This window comes from Strix aluco, chromosome 2, assembly GCF_031877795.1.
Source record: "Strix aluco isolate bStrAlu1 chromosome 2, bStrAlu1.hap1, whole genome shotgun sequence".
NCBI classification, from domain to species: domain Eukaryota; kingdom Metazoa; phylum Chordata; class Aves; order Strigiformes; family Strigidae; genus Strix; species Strix aluco.
In genome coordinates, this window is record NC_133932.1 from 77,208,694 (window position 1) to 77,227,258 (window position 18,565).

The window sequence follows — 18,565 nt, forward strand, 5'->3', positions numbered from 1 at the left end:
CATAAAAGTACATTTTAATTACGTCTTTCATTCATCAGGCAGGTAGAATGGGTTTGCTCCGTAAGAAATGAATGGACGGATCTCTGAATACCAACCTCCCTGCACTCATTGCTCATCTGAAAGATGTTCTGATGGAGTTCTCATTTTTGCCTGTAGGCCTGCAGATGGATATAAATTAAGGAAATAGTTGCCTTGATCTGATTGCAGATTTGGTGCTGTGGGAAATTTTGTTAACTGACACCAGAGCAGTGCACATGCAGAACAGACAGCAAGTTTATAAGCTTTAAGCAACTGGTCTCTAGCAAGCTTCTTGAGAAAACCAGTGATCTGTAATGGCAATTTTCTTGTAGCTACAAGTCAGTTGTACCTAAATAGGCTTTCACAAGGATACAGAAATACCTGATTTCAGGCATTTCAGATTTCAAGTTAATACATTGTGGTGGTATTACATAAAAAAAGGAAAAAGAAATGCGGTGGGTTTGTGTTTTGCTCAAGGAAAGAGTTACTGCTTATCAAAAAGTGGACTTTGTCTAAAACTTTTGGAGGATTAGAATCCAACTCAAATTTGCTTCTGAAAATCCCCTCCACAACACCTAAACCAATAAGTTTTTTCATGACAGTTGTTCCTGTTAACTGCCCAATCCCCATTTTCTTATCTTGTGTGTGGTAGGAGTAGGCTTACAGATTTAGGAAAAGAAAGAGCAACAATTTGCTTTACAGTCATGGTTTAGACAGAATACAAAGCAGAGCTAAGGATTTCCCTGATGTTCCCACATCTTATTTACAGTTGCATTTGCCAGGCTTTATACTTAAGTGGGCAGCATGGGAGCACTGAGCACCAGGCAGAATTATATTTCCTGGGCTGTTCCAGGGTGCTCCCTCTCTCAACTCATCTGTACACTCACTGGGCTGGGTTTGGTACGTATAGATGCTCAGGGACCTCACTTAGTTTTGGCTCACTGTCTTAAAGACAGAGGGAAGCTGGCAACAGGGTCCTTTTTCACATGCCTCTCAGGCAAGAGCATAGCTTTGGCTGTGCAGACCTGAAACGCAAACAAACTGGAAGGATTTCTGCTTTTCTCAAGGCAGGTTCTTACTGGAGTGGGGATAGCACAGGTGAATCCTAGGAAGGTTTAAAACGTGTAACTGGGCACCTAAGTCCTGCTCAGTAAAGAGTACTACACAGCCATATTCTGGAGGAAATCAAATTTCCTTTGGCCAGCTTCAGAGCATGTAAAAACCACATGCTGTGCCTTACTGGTGCATGTTTTGCTGACCTCAGTGTGAAGCACATCATTGCTGAGTGTTTATCAATCAATAATTGAATGTAGACTGTCCTGCCTCATTTCACCCAAGTCTGAAAGATTTTTGTGGAAGTTACTGAATATTCTGTATGTGCAGAATTACAGCATTTCAGACCACACTCTAAAATTTTATGGTCTTAGACTAATTACAGGAACTCTTACAATCTCCAATTAAAACTTGGTGGCAGTAAAAGATACATTATGTGCCCTCCTCAGTGCTTTCTAAATTCACCAGCAACTATAGACCACTCTAGTAATTTTACAGGTTGCATTAACCACCGCCACGTTACAGGCCTTCAATTCGCCTTCAATGGTGGGTTTTTTTTCTAGCTTTGCTGCTTTATTTTTATTGGTAATACATCAAATTATATATATATGTTCCAGAAGTTTTGACTGAACCACTATGATTTGGAGTTATTTTTCATTAGCAGTTTTCCATGGCTGACTTGTCTTTTGTGTTCACCTCTTTTCTTTATACAAGGATTTGTTTTTCCTTCCTGGTGTCCCCTCAGTTGTTGCTGCCCTGCCTCTAACATGTGTTTATATCCAGTTTCCTCCTGGAATTTCTTTTCTTCTCAAAAAACCAAACTTAACTGCCATCTGAAACCTAGTTTTGCTGTGACAGACTCCCCCTCCATCACCCACAATAGTGGTTTTTCTGGTTTTGACATTGTTTCATTTGAGAGTAATGGCTGATTGGTTTTTTTAACCTCCAAATTATATCGAACATTTGAAAGCCCTCAAGTCATGCAGTGTTTAGCCTATATACTGTTAGGATGTCTTGTCTGTGAGTGCCATATTTCACTGGTTTATGTTTATCTTGTATAGATTAGGGAGGGAACCTTGCCTGTACCCAGTATTTTTCCAGTGAAAAAGCCAGTAAGATCCTAGCATGATGGAGACTTTTGGAAAATAGAAATGAAAATGCTATATATTTGTGCTAATTCTTGCCTGATGTCATCTCTTCTATTCTTCTTTGTAAACCTGTAAAGTTGTTTTCTGTTCTTCCAGAGCTCTTTTGAATGTATTTTTCTTTCTACAGCTGTAGGAAATGCTCTGCTCCAACAATTCCTAGCTTTATACTGGCATTGTGCGTTCCTAAAAAGAACTTACACTACATATTCTTTCTCTTTGTAACAGTGTTGAAGGAAAGGGTTGAGTTTTTTTTTCCATCCACTTATACCTTTAAATTCTAGTAGTCAACCTATGTTTTTTGTCAGTTGTAAAGATTTGATCTTCTTCATCATAAAAGATCTGTGGCTTTGTGTCCTTTGACCAACCAGGAGTTTTCACACCTTGAGAAAATGTACTTATCCTCTGCAATTACATGACCCTTTTTCTCTTGATTTGGGCTTTACTCCTGGCATTCTGATTACAGATAGCCTCATAGGGTACACTTTCTGATCACACCTATGGATGTCCTTCCTAAATTTGGAGGAACTCACTGCAGGTGTTACTGTGTTCCTGAGACCTGGCTTGGTAGAACCATGGTCCTCGCTGCATATGTTGAACACACAAGTTGTGCTTTTGGTGCTGATCCAAGGACTTGTGAATCCTTGATTCATCCACAGTGGAAAAACGCTTAGCATGAACTCTAGTTTATCCAGATCTTTTCTTCCAAGACTGTCTGATGTGTGCTTTGCATCTGATTTCCTAGTATCAGTCAGTAAACTTTGTTAGGTGTGTGCTGGCATAAGTTTTAGAAGAAGAATTGGTCTGTGTCTCCTACTTACATCACTTTTTCTTTTGTTGTTTTGTGGTGAGGCTGATAAACTCCCACTCTTCACACTGCTCTTTTTTATACACTAATCAAAGCTGTGGCTGGTTTTGTTATTACAGAGTTATATACCATTGCTAGGGTATCTGCTATTAGTTGTTTCTTTAATTTTATTTTTTTCCCCAAAAATTTCAGTCTTTGAGCATGTTCTATATTCAGCTCAATAGCATTTATGTACATTTAGAGTCAAACACATATTTCAGTGCTTTTCTGACCTAGGATAAGACTCTGCTATTACCTGAGACCTGTGTACTACTGCTTGTATCAAATATATCATTAACAAAAGCAAACTAATTTTGTTTTGAAATAACAGACCCCCTTAAAGGAATCTTTAATGAGAGCATATCTTAGTCCAAAACCATAAAAATGTCTAAGAAAATAAAAAGCTTCTTCCCAGAATCAGAGAGATATATTTTCTGCAGTATATCTCACAAGTATTACTCTTATGCTCAGTCTACATTGATGAAGGAACTGTTGGGCTCTCTGATTCTTTTCAGACTGCCTGAGATACTCATGACTGCAGTGCTGCATAAATGATTGCAGTCCAGTGTGCTGTGCTTTGTATTTGGTAGTTAGCACTTGTGCCAAACACTGAACTATTGCAAGACTTATTGCTAGATAAATACCTAGGCTTTCATTTTAAGGATTAGCTTTACTAAAAGCAAGATTTTCTGAATTAGTTTAATTTTAAAATCAGAAAAAGTTATACAAGGAGTAGTTTTCTTTCTTTTTACTAATGATGTTATTAGAATATTTTAATAATCATAGTATATTCATATCTGGTCATGTTTTTTCTTCACAGCGTTATTCAACCTTATACCAGTGGGACTTCGAGTTGTTGCTATCCAGGGTGTAAAGACTGGGTTGTATATCGCCCTAAATGGAGAAGGTTTCCTCTACACATCAGTAAGTACCTTTCTGAACTCTAAGAGGCACAGATGAAGTTGAAATCTGCACAGGATGAGGCACATATTCACTTTTAAGAAGTTCTATAACATCTATATATGTGTGTGTATATATAGTACACTCACCTGTGTACCCCTATATCCATGCAGCATATCTATAAATGAGATACAGCAGAAATTACTATGTTTGAAAGTCTGCATGATAGCGGTCCTTAAAAAACATTCTGTAGAGCTCTTTTTCTGGTAGGCTATACTGGTAGTGTGCAATACACCACAGAGATTATTATTTTCAATTAATTTCTCCAGAATTTTTAAATAAAGACCTGCAATTATTTTACTAATGACTTTTTGATCAGAGTCCAAAAGCTGTTCTAACAGTTACTTTTATTGACAAGACTTACAAGTGTAACTTCCGTCTAAAACATCATTAACAGCCTTACAGTTTATCACCATAATCTTGTAACTGTGTGTTTAGCATTATTCATGTTTTTGTTTCAGATATCAGGAAAATAAGAGTTCTGTGGGGGTCTATATATTTGTAAAATGATCAAAATTTGAGAAAAAAATCTTTTGAGTCACAAAGAAGACTGCTGGAAAAAGTGATGGGAAAGACTTCAGATTGTTTAAGATATTCCAAATTATTTGATGTTAATCAGCGTGTTGCTGTGAATATAATAATCCTCAGTTTTGTGTAAATTTAGTGTCTTAACCTCCTTTGAAAGGCAAACAGACTTTAATATGAACAGACAGTTCTGTCAGGTATTAACAAGGTGGCTTAAAGGATTTTTCATTACTATGTTTTTATTGCTATGTTGAATTTATTTACATAGTGCTTTTTCCATTTTTTATGTCACATAGTTCTTGATTCCCCACTGAGCTACAATATACTGCTTTATTTTCAATGTCCATTGAAAGGAAATTGGATAGATTAAGTTTCTGATGCCCCGAGGGAAAGTATTCTGTTTGTTTCAAATATACAATTGTCTTGGAAAAGCTAATTAGGAAGAAAAAAATTGAACTAATCTTGAATGTCAATGTCAGGACAAAGAGAAAACTCCTCTTCATAAAATGTTTGCTGGAAACTCCATCAGTATGATCTAAAATACTTATTTTCTTCCGTTTAAAATAAAAAAAATCTATCACAGGAAAACATGCAATATTTGCTGTCAGAAGGAAAAAAACTAGAGGAAAACACCTAGAGCTATTAGACAAAATGCACTGCTGGCTTCCCAGTTCCATCACTTTATGTGGGGAGTTCATTTCAGTATGATGGCATGAACAGTACTGTTTTAATGTGTTGGTACAGTTAAGAGTACATTCTTGCCCAGCACTGTTTCTGAAGTGAGTTCTCAGTCCTTCAGAAAGAAATATAAATTTCAGAAAATGTACCAGTTTCCTGATGGGTAATTCTGCACAGGGAGGGACCCTACATGAACAAATTCTGGCAGATGCTGTGTTTATGTATTATTCTGGTAATGGTTCAAGTTAAATGAATGGTGTTGTCTGGGTAATGGAAAGGAGTGGAAAGCACAAGGCAAGATAAAAAGAGATGCCTAGATCCAAACTTTGAATAGAAGTGAATCCAACCCTTAAAACATCCTCAGGTCTAACAAGATATTTCTGTGATGCCAGTGGGAATCTGAATTGCTTTCTTTCTGTATCTTTTTGAGCAACACAGATTACTTAGGTTGTGATCAGTCTCATGGATATAAATAAAAGATTATGTATAAGGAAAACGTAATGCATGGGTTTAACTTTTGTAGGATTGCATATTCTTCATTGCCACAATTGGCAAGATTTTTGGACTTGATTACTTCATATATGTCTCTAGTTATTGGCAACTTGTTAAGTACTTCTGAATTTTGTTCTGTGAATATTGTTATGTTTTGAGTGTACTTCACTTAAAAATGTCTTGGGAGAGTGTCTCAATCTGTCACGTTACCTTGCGCAATGTAAGGAAACAAGTGTTTTTGGAAGGTACTGCTTACTCTTCATGTGGAGAATGAAGTGGCCCCATTAAGTGACAAAGATGTGACACGTTAGAAAGCTCAGTGGAAGCCTTTAGTTTTGGTATGTCTACAAAATTATTTTCAACTTACACTTTTGTCAAGTTGAAAAGTAGTAACATTTGGTAATCTAATGCAAATTTAAAGGTAGTGATTTCAAAACATCAGTGCTGTAATACAGGTTTGATTGTTTCATATTAATGTGTTGAAAACATTGACAATACATTTTTGTTTTAGTAATTGCCTGCTTTCAGCTTAGCGACTAATGCATTTGGAAATAAGAAGACAAAGCATCAGAGAGAAGTTTGTCTTCTCCCTGAGGATCAAGATGAAGAAATACTGCGTGCAGAATATTTTAAATACTGTCATTTATAGAAAAATAATTTTAACCAATCACTTTCTATTACTGTCTTGTTGGTGGATTTTTTTGACTCTTTGTCACAGTTGTGTATCTGTTGCACCTAAATGCAAAAGTTGTGTATTACATATCATATATGGTTTTCCCTTGGCTATTCAGGGGAGGATGGGAGAAAAAAGTTTTCTGTTTCATATGCCAACTGTCATCACTGAAAAAAGTGCCACATAATGGGAATTCTAGTTAAAATTTACATATATTTAGATATATTACCAATTTCTGATAAACATTTTTAAAAAATGGAAGCTTGCACTATAGACTAAGTAGCATTTATAGTCTAAGTGAAGACCAAATTCATGTATAGTCCTTCTCTGCAGAATGCTTTAGTGTCCCTTTTTCCATTCACAGTATATGAAACCCATAGCTTGTGAGAATATCCTATGTGTTGATGTCTTTCTTAGAGACTGAAGGCCCCAACTCAATTATTTTTATGATAAGCTTCACCTGATGTTGACTAATTAAGAAACAGCACTGACAGGAAGGGTATTATCATGTGTGATCCTGCTTTCTCTGATATGAAGTGTTTGATAAGAGGAAAATGAAGGTGCAGTGACAGACCAGTTTTACGTATAGATTATCGAATGCATATTTGACAAGAGCCTTTTCACGTTCAGTTTTTTTCCTCACACTTCTAAGGGTTAGCCCACTTAGAGACTATCCACTGAGCTCACCTTTTTTTAAGTTTTGGCTTATTGCATCCAAATTTATTTCTGTGTGTGTATGTATACATATATATGTGTATATATATCTCCAGTCATAATTAGGATATATTTATTTAGTGACAGCTTCCCAGTTCTAGGTGTATGTTAGTGAGCAGTGAGAATTATAAAACTGAGTTGAAATTTATTTTAGATGGATTAATGAACTGTGAATAATTCAGTATTTATGACTGACTCCATCACTGTGTGTTGGAGAAGCTGGATTTTTCCACAAAGAGCCATCTCAGTTAATAGCAAGATTGTTGATACAATAGTTATGGACTTAATATGTTAAAGTCCAAAAATATGCCTTACTCCTATCTCATCTTTGGAAAGGGCGGGCAAGAGGAGGTTTTATTTCCAGGGTTGATCCTGTCAAAACCAAAAGGAGTAGAACTGGCTCCATGCACTGAAAAAAAGAACACAGCCACAGGGATTCTCCATGGGGAACAGGTATTGCCTGCAGCAGGAGGATGGCAGTGCAGTAGATAGAAGAAGCTTTTGTTGGCTTTGATGCTAATTATTTTGGTCAACTCACTTTGCAAAAGGTTCATTAGTTCAACTTTCAGGGGGGCTGCAGCTTCATGTTCTGTTTCTAGGATTTTCTGCTATCATAACAGGATGAACTCAGAGTTAAAACTTATATTATTAGTCCATTTTATGATTCCTATTTTTCTAAGGTGAGAATATGAGAGTCTTCTTGGATTTTATCAATTAATTTCTCTCACAAATTACTTGATGTATCTGGGAGGGTTTGGAAGGTCTATTGGTTTGGGGTGTTTTTCATCTTAGGAGCAGTTTAGCTGGGTGTTACCAACATTTGGTGGCTACCAGAGTAAGAGAAGAGGGGAAAAACTAAAATGTAGAAATGAAAAAAATTCTAAATCTAAAACACCTTCACCTGCTTATGCTTTCTTCTTCATGTTTCCTTTTTAACCATTTTTTCTGCCAGTTTTCACTGTGACCTGAGATTTGGACAAAACCAGAAGGGGAAGGGTACGCCTGTGATATTGTCAGCAGCAGATATTAAAGTCATAGCAATCCACTGCATGGTTTCTTAGGAAGGCTAATGAACTACAGAGTTGCTTTAAAAGATGACTGAACCTTCAGGGCCAGGTCTGAACTGCCTGGTCACCTCTTTCAGCATGGTGCCTGGCTGGAGTTGTGCGCTGTGGCTCCAGACCTCCTCTTCTGGGTATGGGGCAGTGACGACCTCACTGAGAGGGTGTAGAGAGTAATGGAGAAACATAGCTGCGTTTCTGGGAGGTCTTACCAATTTTTTATAAATTATTTCAGAATTAGGGATGGTTTACAGAATAATCTTCTTGTAAGATGGGGATTTGTGTTTGATCTGCCATGGTATGTATATTGAGGATGTTGGAAAGGTGTTGGTTGGGTAGTGTTTCTGTGACAGTAAGATGTCATTCTGTGTCACAGCCTTCATGAATGAGAGAAAACATCAATATCTGTTACTAGGAAGTGTATTTTATTGCTCTGGCAACTGGCACCTAAAAGAAAAGCCTTTGAGGGTTTCTCCTGACATTTCAGCAGCTTCCCAGTGCTGGTATTTCCACCACTTCTTTAAGCCCACGTAATTGACCTGTCTGAGGGGAACAAAATTCAGCCCCAAGGAATAAGATGGGAGCACAGACAGTACAGCCTGCAAAGGAGTGAGAACTGAAGTAATCTGTATTTCTAGTATCTAAATAAAAATCAAACAAAAAATAAGTTTCTGGTAGCTTTTCATAGAGCCTCTCTTTGAGCTTTGGAATAACAACGCTTAAGTGTGTGCAGTACTTTGAAGGTTCAAAGGTGCATAAAACCTTATAATAAACAGAACAGAAGGAAGTTTAAATTAGGCAAAAGCAAAGAGCAAATGCAATGTTTTAAAATTCTTTTTTTTTTACAAGAATAATCAAAAAGAGGTTAATGTGACATTGAGGCAACATTTTTCTGTTGATTTTGTGTTGTCACAGTGCAACAGTGGTTGCCCTAGGTTTTGGCAGAGATTGTTTCCCATTTTGCAAGATACTGTAGAAATAGAAATATATCTGTTTAAAGAGATGTGGACAAATATGAGCTTGCTCTATAATTTTAAAGAGGTAGGCTTTTGTTCTAGTAGTTAGAAGTATACTGAATAATAGAATAGGGTAAATCTTGTTGCTCTTGAAGTGTCTGTGGTTTTGTGAATGTAAGCACATCAGAGTGGAGTGGCTCCTTTAGTAATATTGTGATCAATAGGAAACATGATTTTCTTATGTCATGATTTTCTTTCTTATGCTTTAGGATCTCAACCTGCTCCCATGCTCTTATCTCCCAGCATACACTTTACTAAGGGATAGGAACTTAGTTCACTTGTCATTATCTGTGTCTTGGAACTGCTCTGGCATACTTTGGAGAGAGGAAAATGGGTGAATTTAATTATTTGAAAATCACAGCTTCTGATAAAGACTTTTGAAAACTAGTTATGTTAACAGTGGTATTTTTAAGAGTGTAAATGCATGGACCTTACGCAAGCTCCATCGGCTAATTTTAAGGGCTTATTACTAAAGTGCTTTCTTATGTATGAATACCTTCTTTGCATAGCCCATTATCTTTTATTCAATTTGGTATCAGTTGGAAGGTGACCTATATTTGCTTTATATAACAAAAGTTTGTTTGAGAGGGGAGTAAATAGCACATTTCAGGGCTGTGTTTCTCTGTAAGTTCAACTGCGTTGCTCAAAAGGTAAACAAGTTCAGCATGTTCCAGAAGTAGTTGAAATACACTGACAGGGAGGAAAACATCTGCATGGTTTATGCTTATTTATATCTGTGTTTGGAGGTAGATAATTTGTCTTTCAAATTGCCTGCCAAAAATAAATACAGCAAATTGCTAATGTATTTATTTATTCTATGGTGGCACTTAAGGAACAACTGGTAACATAGCCCTGCTGTATTGTGCAAAACAGTGCCAGATGTCCCTGCTACAGAGTATAGTAGAAAAACAGTATAAAATACATCCTATCTCCATGACTTTTTTTCAGTGGGTTAAGTTTTCAGTACATTTTTTGATTGAATGTTTTTTCACACACAAGATAAGGGAAAAAGGAGGCATGCACAGATACATGAGAGCTTTATGGGGTGGGAGAGAAGTGAGAAGGAAAGAGGTGAGTGGAATGAGGCTGACATGAGGAGGCTGTGATAAGCAGGGATTTAAGAAAGTGGAGAAGTAGAACAGTTGAGCAGAACAGAACTGTAGAAAAACCTGTGATGATATCATCATTGTAGACATGTTTATGATGATATCACCATTGGTTGAGTCTGATGCTTGAATTTGTTACTACCTCTCTGAGTCTTTCACATGCAGAAATGGCTACTATTTGAACTACAGTTCATAAACAATACTAGTTAAAGAAATATACTACTTTGAATATACAAAAAGATAATTAGTACTATAAAGATACAGTATTTTAGTGTGGCTTCTTAATCTGTGGCAGCTCTTTCACCCTCCTGCCATTTAAATGCTATACTGGGGGTAATAACAGAATTTGACTCAAAACTTGCAGTGATGTTTCTTGCCACTTAAACCAAATCTGTGTGTCCTGTTTTGTTCATTAATGTTCACAGCATCCTAGGCAGGACTTAGCTGAAATTTTTTAACTATAAGAAACACTTTCATATTTACGTAAAATATTTATTTCCTTTCCCATGTTTATCTCGCATATGCACATGCAAAAAAACTCTTGATATATATGTTCTCTTTCTCTAAGATTACAGAAATGTACATAAATGCATCAAGGTTAAAAAGCTGCTCTTCCAAACTTCTTGTCAAAGCATGGAAGATCACAGAGTTCAGCAGCTGCAGTTGGGTATTTTTCAACTAATGATTGTATGACAAGGAATAATAACTGTAGGTAGGTATGCTAAAACGAGGTGAGGTAATCTAATCTCATGCTTCAGGAAGTAAAATGATTGCCACAGGGATCAAGAGGAATGCTTTCCTCAATATATGACATTGCTTACTGTAGCTGCACTGAAGGAGGTTTGCCTCTGAACTATTGTACAATGGTCACAGACAAAGTCTGAGCACAGGCTTGATGGACCAGCAGCTTAATCTACTCTGTCAAATTTCTGCTTATGGCAATTTTGTCTCTCCTGGTTACCTCCTTCTATTTTTGGCCAATGTTTGTTTTGTTGCATAAATACAACTACATTTTTCTGGATGTTTCTTTATTCTCAGCTTTGCTGTTCTCAGATATTTGGGGTTGACTGTAATCCTAAATGTTGAATGCTGTCTCATTGTGTATTGTAGAGTCTTCCAACGCCCCTCTTGTCTTCTGTTCTTTTACTTCCCTGATAATTTTTACTGCACAAGCAAAAAGATCATGTTTGAAATTTCTAATTTTCTGTTCATTACTGTTTAATCTTATTCATTGCATTGAAGTGTGAAAAGTAGCTACCAAAGATTTAAGACCTCTCAAATTTTAGACAATTATCAGAAACTTCTCCAAAGCAAAACCCTACTACTTCTTTCCATTATTGGCTAATGAATATTCAAAATGTAGAAGACAGTTGTAGATGGATTTTATGGTAAGTTTAAATCCCTGTCATAATAAGTTTGGTTCTTATGAAGTAAAGAACACTTCTCACTGCATCTTCAAGATTTCTAGGTAAGAAACAAAAATTAACTCTGTGTGAAGTAGAACAACAACTATTAGACACGTGTGGTGCTGTCTATCACTGCTGTAGCTGCATAGTTAATGGACCTTCTGTTATTCACAGGGCTATTTCCAAAAGATATATGGCTAGATACCAAGATAGATGAACAGAAATTAACTGTGAGCTTTTAACTATAAAGTCTAAAAAAAAATAGTTCTGGTGGGCTGAAGAATGGCTTTAATCAGGCAAAAATGTGCTTTCGTTATGCAAGAAAAGTTCAGTATTATCTTGCAGAAATGAAATCGTTAAATGCATATTTTGTTAATTTTTAACTAACTGGAATATTCAATTTAAATTCCATAATATTAACATAGAAGAGGAAAATGTATTTACCTATGTAATTAAAGAAAATTGTGCAAGCATCCTATAACTTCAGGGAGCTTGGTAAAGCCCCCTACATATCCTATAATAAGATGATGCGGGCACAAGTAGTGAGAATTTATCATTGTACTTTTGCAACACAATTCTGTATGATGTGTGGTCCTTAAGATTGAGCTGCAAAAGAAGGACGTTACATTTAACATGTTATTGTAGCGTGCAACCCTACAAAATAGGGCTTTGTATAAAAGATATGTTTCTATAAATTCCAAATGTTGAAAAAAGCCACAGAAGTCTTCACCACTGCTGTAGAATGAAAGTGTTATTTGCAACACAATAGCCATAGATGTCTTCTGTATTAGTGTTATATATGTTAATGACTAATTTATACACAATATCCATTACATTTTTGGAACAAAAGTTTTCATATTATTCTTGATTTTTTTTTTTTTTGGTCTGCTTTACCTTGCTGTTATACACATTTATTTTCTTATTGCAGCATATTCATTTTTTTCACTTGAATAGGCAAGTGTGTAGCTAAGATTAGTGAATGATGGTTAGTGATAAATTTGTATCCCCTGTAATCTTCCCATATGCCAAGTGCCCCTGTGGAAAAATTTGGGATGTTTTAGTTTCTTCCTCCTTGGTGAAGCAGCTTTAGCTGTGGGCTGGATCCTGCATGGAAACTTGACCATCTGGGCAGGCCTATAGAAATGCTGATTCTGCATGTCCTGACTAATGACCCCTTACCCTGGCCTCTTGCCTGTTGGCAGAGTCTATTAATCTTGGAGCAGCCCTAGGGTGTTCATGGTCCCCTGTCTTATGTGTGTGTGTTGGGGCGGGGGGGTGGGGGTGGGGGGGCGCTGCTTCCACCAGCTTTCCCCTGTTGGATTTTCTGTGGCCAGGGATTAGATACGTGTGACAGTCTATGGGTGAGTGTGTCCACATAAGCAACTGCATTCATCTCTGAAGCCTTCTCATTCCCATGGGACTAAACCTTTCTGAAAGGATAACTCAAGACTACTTTCTTTTTTCCTTTTAGCTAAATTTGCGGTTAACTATTTGCCAATTATAGTTCATTTACAATGTAAATGAGTGTGTTAGGACTGATACTTAGGTTTCTATACAAAACTGGCTAGGAAAGCAAGCATCCAGTAACTTCTTGCACGTAGTTGTAGCAAACATCAAGTCTTCATCTCGCTCTTGGTTTCTCATGTGAAATTCCTCAATCCTTCACTTTCTCTGCTGGCAATTTTCCCTAAGAGTGGCCTGGCATATTTCCATGGATAGTCCATGATCATATGTGCTCATTAAGACAAGTGTCATAGACATTGCAACCTACTCTTGGCATTTTTCTTCGTAGAGTGTGACTCTTTCCTGCCTTCCCAACTTTCCCTCATTTGGGACACTATTCAGTAATCAGAGAGGCAGTTTTAGGTGGAGACAGGTGGATACAGACCTCCAGGAGGAATGTATGAGGTTCATGTGTCTTGTTATGTGACCAAGCACTAGCTGTGGTGTGGCATCAGAACAACACCTAGCAATGGTGGGGACTTTTCTGCCCATAGCTTAGTGTAATTGCATGCATCTTTAATGAAATAAAAGTTCCAGTTTCAAATTTGTGAAATACTGTCTGGATATTGGAGGGGTCCAAAATTCTCAGAAGTACCAAGTATTGGCCTAATTCTGATGCTAATTACAATCGCTGATCTCATAGGTAGCAGGGTTGGCATAACTGAGCACTTTCAAAAATCCTTCGTGCAAGGGTTAAACTGGCAAGGTTTATTGTGCAATGTTTATTCAACATATTCTATTCACTGTCAGATGAGAAGCTCTCTTGACCGATTCCTGTTGACTTGACAAGGATGCTTGTTTTTTCGCAGACTACAAATACAGCCTTGGGGACATACTGTCTCTCCCCGAGGGTGTCGCGAAAGGAATCATAAATCTGTAGAAAATCAGCAGTCGAACCTGAATCCTGCACTATAAACGTTGGAGTAGGAGTGAGTAGACAACTCACCCCATCATATTTGAATTTAGTTGTGACTGTTCTCTACATTCTGTTCTCCTGACATATTTGTCACTAAACATTTTGTAATAAAAAGTGACATGATGCCACTACCTGAGAAAACATGAACGCCTGGACTTAATATGCAGGATCCGCAGGAAAACCCTGTACTTTCAGTAAGTGAAACAAAAAGCTGAAGACTTAATTCCTTCTGTGCACCTGTGGATTTCTTTTTCCAATAGTACATCATCTTGTGAATAGCTTTGGCTTATTAACAGGATGATAAAATTTTTTAGCATTGCCAGACGTTTACATTATATTACTTAATCTTTAGTATGATTGTGGCTGCAAAGCTGAAAACAAAGTGTTTCAACATGAAAATGAAATACCAGTACTCTGTGGCTCCGCAGATGTACGCAGCTGAAGACCCGGAGTTTTTTCACAAAAGAGATGTGATTGCCTAATTCACCATGGAATTGTTTACTTATTGATGAATTGCCTAACGGCTGGTGAATTTTAGAAAGATAGGGAAAGGGTTTTATACCACAGGCACAAAACAAAATATAGCCAACATTTCAAAAGCATAATATGTTTTCTTTTTATGTCCCTCTTGGCCAGCATCTGACTTCCATGTTGTGACTGATGTCCCCTAAGCAGTTACACCCTGTCACATTGCCATTCGGGCTACAGGCCAAAACAGCACAGTCCAAATCATCAGGAAAGAGAATAATATTATGAAGAGATCTACTCCTAAAAGTAGCTTAAACAATCTTAAGAATAGGTAATATATAAGATTTTTTTAATCTGTTTTCCAAGTATTGTTACTATTTCTCCCACCAGTGTTTGACACTGTTGTCTGAGTATGACTTTATTTTAAAAAAATAAGGGTTTAACTTTATAAAATTTTAATCAAAAAGTAGACCTGCCTGTGATTAACCACATTCTGCAATCCTTGTTGGTATTTTTTTCTTTATCCTAGAATGGACGTTCCCTGCCAAGGGAAGAGCAAGGGGTATGTTACTGCGATAATGTGAGAATAGACTGGTCAGACAAAAAAGTAAAGTATAATTAATCAAGAATAATCTGGAAACACTATCTCTGTAAATTATGGGTGTTCTCAGGGAGATACGAACTGAAAAATATATTCTCTCAGAACTCAGTCACAGTTGTAATTTCATACTTTCACAAGAATTACTTTTCTTTTTATAATGGCATAAAATAATTTTTATAGTTGGTAGGAGTTTTTCCATTCATTCCAGTGGGACCTGGAGCTATTGGGCTATGCTTCAGTAAGTACCAGAAGGTTTTGGATAAGCATAAGCATCGTTCTCATTCAACTTCTTCTTGAACAAAGTATAGCAGGGAGAATCCCTCTGTTTAATTCAACATGTGAATAATATTAGTAAAAAGTATGTTTGATTTCAAGTTGCATACCTTGTGCTTTTTTTCCCCCCTCTGTTTTCTGGAGAACCTCTGTTAAGGCTTAGGGTAAGATAACAAGATAACATTCTTTTTCAACACTTACATTGTTCATGAGGAGGACTGAGCTCACTGTTTTCTTCTCGACATTTGAAGATCAGGAGTGTGCCCTCGTCTCTTCATTTTCAAGTATCTATTGGCACTAGCAGCAAAGGAGATGAAGGAATCGACCTTTCAGGCATTGGAAGTGACAACTTCAGAAGCATCAGCTGAGGCAATTCTATCACCCATTTAGCATTCATTTGAGCACTGAAGATGGCTGAAGAATAGCTGTTGAAAATAGAATAAGAGAAAAAAAAATGATATTTCCCCTTAATACTTACAGAAATTTCACTGCATCTTTGACAGCTGACAGCATCCTGCCCTGTGCTACACTACTCAGAACTGTGAAAGCCACTTTTCTTCAATTGGCATGATTAGAGTAGAAGATAGATCAGCTGATTTTTGATTTTAAAAGATTATTGTATGGAGGTGAACGCTCTATAGATGGCATGTGAGGAATACAGAGATAGTGTCTTAACTACGGTGTCCAACTCACAGCTTTGGATATATGACACTGAGAAAGAAGGATGCAGAAGAAAGGATTAGGATTTGGATTCATGATTGACAGGTAGATCATAGTAGGTTCACTTCAAACTTTGCCAATCATATGAAAACAGTCTCATTAGTAAATTTTGCCTGAAACAAGGTAAAAATAGCCTCAATTGAAATTGTTGGAATTACCTGATAGGAAATGTGGGGACACTGGTCATGTCAGATGCAGACAAAATGCAAAGTTCACACAACATGTGCTTTTATTCTGGCAGATCACAGATTTTGTTAGATGTGAAGAGGCATGTTCAGTTTCATTCGTCTGTAGGTACACCAAACTCAGAAAGATAGCATGGAGTTCTGCAGCCCTGGTCTTAAAAATAAATATACTATAACCTTGTAATCCTTATGACTTCAGTAGACATATTTTTGTGTGAGCCTACAGTGGTAGAAAATTCTTGGACAGATTTCTGGAATGAAACATTAGTCATGAAAATGTGAACAAAACGTTGATAGATTGTTTAACTCAAAAGGCACAAAAGAAGTCCATGGGTGTAACTGTTAACTTATGGTATTACTGAATAAAGGAATGATTAATAACAGTTGCGGTACTGTAGCTGTTCACAACACCGATTCCTGAGTGTTAATGGGAGCAGAGGAAAGTCGGCTGTGCTCAAATGTCACCTGAGTCAGCAAAATAAGTGTTTTTTCAAAACATTTCATTGTACTTAATAAAAGGTAAAGTGAAAGACACTACTTATCCTAATAAATATTGTCTGCTGTCTACATTCTACATTTATTCAGACTATTGCAAAATTAGTATTAAATACTAAAAAATTTTGTTGCTTGGTTAATGGTTGTGCAGGGCAAAAATTAAAATTAAAACTTGTGAAAATTAAAATAAGATATTAATGAAAAATTAAAAATATTTTGAAAGACATATTTTAAAATTATCCAGGTAAAAAGTTTACTTCATTTCCAGAAATAATTCCCCAACAAAATTTTCAAGACCTTGAATTTTGTTTTTATTTAGGGTTGGGTAGAATTCTGAGATCTTCCTAGAATTTTTAGTCAAAATTCTAGAAAATCACAAGAAAATAACAACATAAATACAAACTCATTTAATAACGCTCCTATTGCTTATATGTGTTATGGGGTGTGTTAGTATATACCCCCTACACACGAATAAAAGTAATGTAACTTATACATAAAGATGTAATTTAATCACAAGCATTAAAGTAAAAAAAAAAAAAGAAACAACAAACCCACAAAACTATTTTGAGAGTGAACCTATTTATTGTCAGTTAACACAGCTTGAATAATCCAAATTATTATCCAGTTTTACAGGAACAGAACTGGTGTATTTTGCAGATTTAGAGTATTTCTTTTGTGCTTCTATCAATAAAAGGAAAGTGTTGATAATCAAATCAGGAAGTAATGCATTTAAAAGTATGTAACAGTAACTTTATAAAAAACCAGAGAAAATTAGACAATTGTTTTGCCCTCTTAGTTATTACCATCTGTTGGTAATTTCTAATCAGACTGGGTGGTATTTTTGTAAAAGAAAAAGGCTTCAGAAGTTCAGTAAATATGTTTGTGAATATGTGATGGTTTTTTCTTCAAAAAGATTAAACATCCTTTCTTCTTCACATTGTTCCATTCAGCAAAGCAACAAATGTTGAAAAATGTCTGCATCTATTTTCTCTCTTTTTTGTCAAGTCCTATTTGTTAAAGTAGTGTTGTACTCTTTTCCTTTATCTCTGGGTGGAAGAAGGAATTTTATTTGCCATTTCATGGCCTGCTGCTTTTTCTAAAGGTTTCCAACTCAATTCCCCTCACTGGTAAGCAGCAGGGGTTCTCCAGCTCATGCTTAAGATTGTTAGTAGTATCTTTCTGTTAATGTCAAATTGATATCGCTCTGTGATTGGAATGACCTGGAAAGCAAGCTCTGCTGGATAAGCCCTTATTAAGGTGACATATTGTTCCTTTATTCTGAAGTAAGTATCTACTTCCAACTGTAAAAACCTCATCAAATATATAAATAGACTCATTTGTTTATTCTACAGTATGAATAGGTAAAACAAGTAAACATAAAAATAAGCAAATATTTTTATTAACATATTTTTCTTTGCCATATGCATTCTAAACATCAGCGTTGAACCACTGACAGGAAGGCAGGTCTTTCTAGGACAGGTTATTAAAAGGATAATCTTATATTATGCTAATAAAAGAATATGCCAAGGATTTCTCACACACATCAGCAGTTTCATACTTTTGGGTAGCCTCAATGAGGGGGGAACTCTGCTGCTTGCATGAAAAAAGCTTTGTGAAATCAGAGCCTAAGCAGTGCTAACAAATACCCATAATACCATGACAGAAACATCTTACTTTGTTAATGGCTTCCACCTGAGGACCTGACATGCA

At 36.4% G+C, this 18,565-nt stretch overlaps 1 protein-coding gene across 6 annotated transcripts in view; it reads left to right on the forward strand.

Annotated features, from left to right (window-relative positions):
• Nucleotides 1-18,565, forward strand: part of FGF14 (fibroblast growth factor 14) — a 421,004-nt gene that overhangs the window by 317,909 nt on the left and 84,530 nt on the right. For all 6 annotated transcript variants that reach the window (XM_074815360.1, XM_074815362.1, XM_074815365.1 and 3 more), the window contains one exon: nt 3,884-3,987. In XM_074815360.1, the coding sequence (XP_074671461.1) occupies nt 3,884-3,987 (104 nt within the window). The remainder of the gene's footprint in view (nt 1-3,883; nt 3,988-18,565) is intronic.